The sequence below is a fragment of the Hyposmocoma kahamanoa genome, unplaced genomic scaffold, assembly GCF_003589595.1.
Source record: "Hyposmocoma kahamanoa isolate Upper Pololo Valley unplaced genomic scaffold, ASM358959v1 66, whole genome shotgun sequence".
In the NCBI taxonomy this organism is placed as follows: domain Eukaryota; kingdom Metazoa; phylum Arthropoda; class Insecta; order Lepidoptera; family Cosmopterigidae; genus Hyposmocoma; species Hyposmocoma kahamanoa.
The window spans coordinates 15,294,651-15,303,410 of NW_020653854.1; the positions used below are offsets into that span (position 1 = coordinate 15,294,651).

Below are 8,760 nucleotides of genomic sequence, written 5' to 3' on the forward strand. Positions count from 1 at the left end.
TTAATAGTATTTATTTATTGACAATTGGCTATATAGCCTATAAAGATAACAAATAATTATGAATTTATAAATATATATAATTTATTAAAAATCTAAAAAAATTAGTGACCGAGTAACTTTTTGAATTGCTTGTTTTTACAGATGAAACCGCCATTTGCATGGCAAATGGCACATTATAATACGATTTTGCTATAGAAGGTGAACGGATTTTGAATAGGGAACGTAAACCGTATGGACAGTGAATTGTTTTTGTGAGGTCATAGTACGAATTTGACAGACAATCCAACTTATAGGCTTAAATAAGATTGCTCTAAGAGCTCATAGTAGGCCCCCTGTCCTCCTTTCACAATGAGAGAGCTTGGGCTGTAGATCCCACGCTAGTCTAATGCAGGTTGGGAACTTCACGCACATTACACTGCTTTGCAGATGTCTGCTTGAGAGGCGGTACATCAAACCATCAGGCTACCACGGCTCATACGTAAAATTATTTGATCATGCTCCTAATTAAAGATGCTTTTAGATTTACTCGAGTTTCTGTGTGTGTATAGAGTTTAACTGGCTAAACATTATCTGTATCGATGTTATTTAAACCCACAATAGTGAGAATGGTGACTATTCCCTAATAACCGCGTGTCGGCTAATTAATGTAAACCAACAAAACCTTAGTTAAGACATTGATTCATATCTGTACATCTGGCGTCAAAAATGTTAGTTTTATACATGTATGTATATAGAACTAAACGCTTCCACAATAAAGAGGGTACCTCAGTAGTGGTCCATTTGAAAAAAATATTCCACCTCTACAGGCAAACAAGGGAATGAATGACTTTTGAGATCGGGTTTTTTAACAGCAGTAGAGCTCCTTGTTAAAGGTAACTCTTTCAGGGAAGTATTGCCACCTTATCTATTTCTGCCGCCAAGCAGTAATGTAAGCGTCACCGCATTCTGGTTTTGAAAAGTAAGGGAGCTGGTAAAATTACAGGCACATGGGACTTGTCAACTTATGTCTCAGGGAGATGGGCGCAGTGGCAGTGACCCTCAGATCTTTGCGATTTAAAGATCTGAGTAGCACTGCAACTGTTATGGATAGGCGTGTAGCTTACTATCAGGCGCACGACATGTACGTCACGTAACTTGATATTACTAAAAAAATATATATACTCGTGTACTTAATTCTTAAAAATATCCTTAGATATAATATAAATTTCTGACTCTATTCACCTGCCACGTGCCAACAGCATGAGAATGCTCTTATTACATTGCTTTGTGTACGTATTTGTGCGTATATCAATTTATTCTGAATTAGTCATTGATTAAACTGATTATATTATCAGATTCCTATAATAGATATAATTTAGTTGCTATACAATCAGTAACATAACTATGCTATAACGCATGATATTGCGTGATAACGCGTGGTACTAAAACGTGTTTATTATTCTACTAACACTTCATATTATTTTTGATAATATTACTATAGATAACGCCTTTTGTATGTTATAACGATTTTGTATGTAATAGTACTTAGTATACGAAATTGATTTTGTTATTCATTAAATATTATGATTTAGAGAATGGGCGCATGCGGACGAAACTCATGCAAAACATGCTTTTAGTATGGACGTGATATGATTTCGCGTTGCCAGGTGTGGTGTATACTTCCTATATTTTAAATGTTTACAGAGGATTATTGGTGTCAGAATCCTCTCATAAATTGATAATTTGTATTTGCTACACGTTGAGAAATAAATGGACGTAATTGATGTTGTGAGTTTTGAACATCTGACAGATATAAACTATTTTGCTTTGTTTTAAGTAATTACATATAATAATAATAATAATAAATAAATAATAATAAATAATAAATAAATAACGCACACACTCAACATAGCCCCGCACTAGGGAAACCCTGTGTCGCGGGTGCCATGGACACACACATAGACAACCACAAATTACACCCAAAACTCACGAGAGAAATAAATGTAAGCCATACAAACATTTCTCCCGGCCCGGGAATCGAACCTGGGACCTCTGCGTGGCAGTCCGGCATGGTAACCGTTCGGCCACGGAGGCAGTTATATACATAATAATAATAATAATAATAATAATAATAATAATAATAATAATAATAATAATAATAATAATAATAACAACGCACACTCTCAACATAGCCCCGCACTAGGGACACACACATAAATAACTACAAATTACATCCAAAGACACGAGTGAAATAAATGTAGGTCATACAAATATTTCTCCCGACCCGGGAATTGAACCTGGAATTTCTCGGTAGCAGTCCGGCATGGTAACCGTTCGGCTATGCAGGCAGTTACATATAAGTATTATGCTTTATCCTATGAAGCTTCTTCTTCGTGTCAAAAATGTTCATGTTATTGGTAAAATCAGAGACGTAAAATTAAAATCTTCTTTTTAAATTGTCACGAGATTCTAGTAGATTATGTACAAGTATTATATACTAGGGGTGGTTTCCTTCTAAATATTCTAGTTCATATGACTCTCTCATTTCACGAATCTTAATGAAACTCGCAATATATAGTGGAATTATTATTATTGACATTTTTTTTTTTAATTTTAAGTTTATTGAATATTACGATGTTTTACTACATTCAATTGCTTTTTGTGAAATTACTTCACTAGTTCGTTATAATTATTACACAAAAATAGAACACAAGGAAAAATTTATCCGATCCGGCTGGACTCGAACCAGCGCCTTCACCATACCGTGGCTGACGCGCTCCAAACTGAGCTACGAAACGAATTAGCAGATCTTATGATTTTTTCTATGTGTTTCTTGCAGACCTTTGTTTTTAACAAGTTTTTACCACAGCTCCATCTGTGAGAAATCTATGAAAGTTTAATAAAATATAATAATAAAGTTTATTGTAATGTATTAATAATTATAGTTTAATAAAATTTAATAAAATTTTCTATTTGGCCATAAACTATTTTGTGTGTCTTTTATTATCAGATGTAGCTGAAGAAGGAGCCGGTCTAATATTCGTGGCGTACCCAGAAGCAATTTTGCAAATGCCCATACCGGTGCTATGGTCGATATTGTTTTTCTTCATGCTGTTCATACTGGGTCTCGGTAGCCAGTTCGCTGGTATCGAAGCTATTAACACGGCTATCGTAGACCGCTGGCCGCATTTCAGAAAGTCTTATTGGAAGGTAAGATTAACGAATGTAGACACTACAATATTTCTACGACCTCTGTGGCTAATTTCACAATTCAAATAAGCGCTGGATAAGGAGGTCCCGGATTCGATTCCCGGCGAGAATAATTTAAGAAATAAATAGTTGATAGTAAATATAGCTTTTTAAATATGTTGTGGTCTGTGTAAAGCCCTGGAGTAAATGCCGTCGCACTGGTGTTCAAAATTCCTAGTAGTTTGAAACCAGGCGATTAGTGTGGTTATCTAGCACTTATTATTATATCCAAGAAACAATTTCACTTTTGTAAAGGTATTTGTGGTAACGAAGCCAGATAAAACCGTGATAGCCTTAGTAATGGTTTGAACTACCGCCTTTGAAGCAGAGGCCGTGGGTTTGAATCCGGGCTCGCATCTCTGAGTTTCGAATTTATGTGCGAAATTTAATTTGAAATTTACCATGAACTTTTCGCTGAAGGAAAACGTCGTGATGAAACTTACACGTCGAGGAAGGTTCATAATCCTCGGAAAACGTGTGAAGCGTGGCGGACTATGGCCTAAACCCTCGCCTGAGCCGAGACCCGTGCCCAGCAGTGGGACGTATAAGTGGGTTGATGTTGATGAAGATCAGTCACAAAAAATGTAACTGCGTAGTTTGAATTAAAAAAGGAATCATAATTACCCGAATGTTTAATTACAGTAGCACCAAACCTCACGTGACAGAACGATTACCATTCTTGACTGTCCTGTGGAGGTGAAAGTCCTGTTGAGGTCCCTCTCTTTTGAGTTTAGGTGTAATTTGTGGTTGTCTATGTGGGTGTCCATGGCACCCGCGATACATGGTTTCCGTAGTGCGGGACTATGAGTGTGTGTGTTATTTTATTAATGTTATGTTCAAGCAAATTTATTTTTTTACTAGGTCACCGCATTCACTTGTACATGCTGCTTCCTCCTGGGCCTGCCAATGTGTTTTAGCGGAGGAGTCTTCTTATTAACTCTATTGGAATGGAATACTGCGACTTGGGCCGTTCTTCTAATTGGCATAGCTGAAGTAAGCACAAATTATTTCTCAACCGATGTCAAAAGGAGAAGGATCGCAATTCGGCTGTATTTAACGAGTTCTTAGGTCTTTTTTAGGATTGTTACACATAGGAAATGAGATTATTTTTCGGGTCTAAACCGCGTATATTTGTTTTTTCAACAACCTTTCGGGGCCTTCACAGGTCCACGAAACCTGTAAAGAGTCCGAAATTTTAGTTTGTTTGAAAAAACAAATATACGCAATTACTCCGACATTTGTAAACCACTTTCGATGATTCCTTTTTGTTGGAAAGAGGGTACCTCAGTAATAATCCTATTTAAATTTGAAGAAAATATTCCACTTTTAGAGGGGTGGCAAATTAGGGTATGAATCCGGTTTCCTTTAACAGTTCAGTTTCAATAAAACTTGGCAAATAGGTGTAATTCCACAAACCTTTGAGGTCGGTTTTTTTAATAAAAAAGTTATAATTATTTTATTACATGCTTAAATATCATCGCGTATTACACTACTAAACGCTACACTACACTATGAAACTATTTTTTCGGATCCAAATTGCTTATATTTGTTTTTTTTTTCAAATAAATCAAGCTGTCGAGTTATAAAGTTGCTTTGTTTGAAAAACTGATATCGTTGCCTTACTTCCTCAAACACGTATCTTATAAAGAGTGATTAGTCAGGAGATGGCAAAACTTTCTATTTATTTTAAATTTTTTATCAAGGGTATTAATTAGGATGCATTACTTTTTTTTTATTTGCATTTCAGTTACTTTGTGCTTTAAGATACGAGTTTGAGAAAGTAAGGCGACGATATACGGGAATTACTTCTGAAAAAATGGTTTCATTGCCTATTTGTAACAATCGCGAAAACCTAAGATGTGAATAAAAAATCATGTTGATTTGTTTCTAGTGCGTGTCAGTCTCCTGGTGTTATGGCATCAACCGAGCCATCGATAACCTAAGGACGATGAAAATGAAGTTTTACCCAGCCTATGAATACTACTGGAAAGTTGTTTGGATATTTATACTTCCTATCGGCAGTTTGGTAAAGTCCTTTCTTTGACTTCCCTAGTCGTAATTAATAAGTTTAACTAATCTCTAGCTTTGCCAGTATTTTAATTTTTTTATAAATAACCAGTTGTACCCGGCTGTATGTTACAATGCAACTGAAGACGAAACTGTCTGTTTCTTTAAAGGTATCTAATGCTTCAGAAAACTTTGCGGGTGCGAGCACAACATTTATTATTCATTAATACATTATTATTAATGCTTTATTTATTTTATCGATGAATAATAATGGATCGTACAGAGGACAAACATTAATTTTTATGTACATGCTGCTTTTCTGGAATAATGGTTTATACTAAAACAGTTTTAGTAAGTAATAGCAGTGGTGATTTTAGTAGCAGTAGAGTTCCTTGTGAAAGAGTTCGTCCAGGGAAGTACTGCCACCTTGACTGTTTCTACCGTCAAGGAGTATTGTGAGCTATACTCCGGTACAATTTTGAAAGGTAAGGGTGCTGGTGAAATTACCGGCACATGAGACTTGTCAACTTATGTCTCAGAGTGACAGGTGCTGTGGCAGTGTCTCTTAGATCTTTGTGATTTGAAGTGAGCTCTGAGTGGCATTATAACTATCATGGACAGGCGCACGACTTGTTCGTCCCGTTACTTGGCATCATAATTATTGACCACTGTTGTGTTTACGTATTTTGTAATCCTTAAAAACGAAGTATACACAATTTTATTTTTTAAGTGCTCTAGTTCCGTATTCTTTGTCTTAGTTGATTCAAAATTGCAATTTTGTTTTGCACAGGGTGTTCTGATATTCAAGTTCTCCGACTGGACGGGTGCGACATACGGGAATTACGTGTTCCCACTATTCGCGGATCTTCTCGGTTGGGCTGTTGGGTTGTCCACGATAATACTGTTTCCTGTCGGAGTGGCATGGGCCTGGTATCATGGATATGTAAGTATTTGACGACATCGGTGACCAAACAGTTCATAAAGTGGGCGCTGAATGAGGAGATCCCGGGTACGATTCCCGGTAGGATCACATTGGGAAATGAACTTTTCTAAATTTGTTCTAGTTTGAGTATTCTGTGAAGTGCCCCAGAGTGAATTACGGTGTTCTGGTACTCATAGTACAAGGGATTCCCTAGTTTGAGACTAGAGAATTGGTCTGGTTGTTTGGCACATTATTATTATTTTGTTTTGGTTGTGTAAAGTTGTGATCATATCAAAAGAGCGGGCATTGCTCAGTGGGAGCACTGTTGCTCTATCGAGAAGTCGATGGTTCGAACTGTAGCGGCATGGTCCTAGGACTAACTACTAAATTCGACAGTCCCACCGAGTAAACGTGTAACATCAAAACATGAATTTTATAGAAAAAATAAAATGAGTAAAACTTGATGGATTTATTTCGAAAATTTATTAATTTTATTGAAATTTATTTAATGTTTAAGTTTTTTATTGAATATCATGATAACGATATTTGAACACCATGATATTTTTTCGTGAAATTACTTTACTAGTTTGTTATAATAATTAGTACAAAGATCAAACACTAAGAAAAAATTCCTTCGGTCCGGCTGGATTCGAACCAGTGTCTTGAACCAGCGGCTCAGCAAACCGTGCTACACGCTATATCAACTAAGCTACGGAGGGAGCTAGCGGAGGTTACGAATTTTTCTATGCGGTTATTGCAGATCTTTGTTTTTGGTTTTAAAACGACTACGACTTAAAACGACTTTTTTGCCGTAGCGCCATCTGTGGGAAATCTATTTCTTCTCCCAGCAAATTTTTTTTTTTTATTATAAATTCATTAATATGAAAATTAAATGCGTTACAATTTCAAAGTACTTTTATTTACACAATTATTTATGTAAAAAAGATATGCAGCAGTGACTTTGTAAAACTTTCTAATATTATAAAAATAAATACGTTTGCATGCTTGTTGCATTAAACTATACCAAAAAGTAAGATAAAATACAAATTTAAACGTGCAAATATGGTACGTGCAAAGTACTTTTACAGCGGCGATGAGATGCTTTATACGATTATACACGTTTTTATTTGTTTAAATTTTAAGAAATTTAAGCTTAACAGATATGTATATTTTGTTCTTGTGTACATTTATATTTCCGTAGAAAAAACACTTGAGTTACATAAAATAAATTATTTATCTTTTTTACTGCGTCAAGAAAAATCAGGAGGTTTTTAATAGATAACAATCATAGATATAGGAAAATGATAGAACTGATAGAAAAATGTGTAAACTTTTTTGCACGTTTATTCCTTTACATATTATATTTGATTAAACGGGCTCGCGCCTCTGAATTTCTCGGAACTTATGTGCGGCATTTAATTTGAAATTCACCATGAGCTTTTCGGTCAAGAAAATATTTAAGGATATCAGCACGTCGAAGAAGGTTTCATAACCCTTAGAAAACGTGTGAAGTCCCCAACCCGCATTGGGCCAGCGCGGGGAACTATAACTTATACCTTCTTATGAGAGAACTCTCTACTCTCTCTAAACTCTCTACCCAGCAGTGAGACGTAAACCCACGGTTTTTGATGATGAGAACATATATTATATCTATCTCCGTATCTGACCTTAATGGCAGTCGACTACAACGGCAAATAGATTCTTCGAATCCCAATCCGAAATTATGTTTGGTATATCTCTTATCTTAATCCTATAAAATAAGTCGTGTAAAACGTCGATAGTAAAGCCAAATAAATATTTCCATTCAGTTATCTTAGTTGCGTTATCGTATATCGTAAATATGAGTATTACTACACCCACAGATAATAACAATAATATCGGGCTGCTAACAAAATAGTGTTTAACTTATAACTTGTAACTTTGACAATCATGATCCTAAGGTCTTCAAATAAACATTATATTGTTAAAAAATGCATGAGTAATAATAAGATAATAATAAAAATGTGCCAGACCATCACAGCTAGTCACAAACTCGACTGAAACTAAAGTATTTCCATGGTATTTCCTTTGCGTAATGACATGAAGTTCTTCAAAAAAAAGTGTCAACAGAGCTTTCAAAGGCTAGCTTCTTCTTCTTATCGTGTCGATGGCATAAATTATAATGCTTGCCATTGTGGTGAAAGGGTTTGCCTATCGGCGTAAGGTACTCGCCGTTGTTGCTCAGGATGCGTCAGACGTTCAGGAAAGGAATGGTACGTCATGGGAGGCTCCTTTCGTGCACCCCTCCTAAGAGTTTACACACACAGCGATTTTTAGTAGCGATGCAAACGCGCATCCGTGAAATGAATGGATGCAAACGGGCGACTGCGTCAATACAGTCGCTTATGTTGAATAATTATGTATGAAAAATCTCTATAGGTTTATACAGATTATTATATTTTGTTAAATGTAAATTAAAAAGTGAAACTATGTAATGAATACTATAAATAAATAAATTAGTTGCGCACTTGCATCGCGTTTCCATCGCGTTTGCATAGCATTTGCATCGCGTTTCCATCGCGTTTGTATCGCGTTTGCATCGCGTTTGCATCGCGTTTGCATCG

The 8,760-nt window shown here is 35.8% G+C and overlaps 1 protein-coding gene across 2 annotated transcripts in view; it reads left to right on the plus strand.

Annotated features, from left to right (window-relative positions):
- LOC113231644 (sodium- and chloride-dependent glycine transporter 1-like) overlaps positions 1-8,760 on the plus strand; it is a 41,788-nt gene that overhangs the window by 31,739 nt on the left and 1,289 nt on the right. For both annotated transcript variants that reach the window (XM_026466068.1, XM_026466069.1), the window contains exons 8-11: positions 2,990-3,189; positions 4,090-4,221; positions 5,120-5,254; positions 6,026-6,178. In XM_026466068.1, the coding sequence (XP_026321853.1) occupies positions 2,990-3,189; positions 4,090-4,221; positions 5,120-5,254; positions 6,026-6,178 (620 nt within the window). The remainder of the gene's footprint in view (positions 1-2,989; positions 3,190-4,089; positions 4,222-5,119; positions 5,255-6,025; positions 6,179-8,760) is intronic.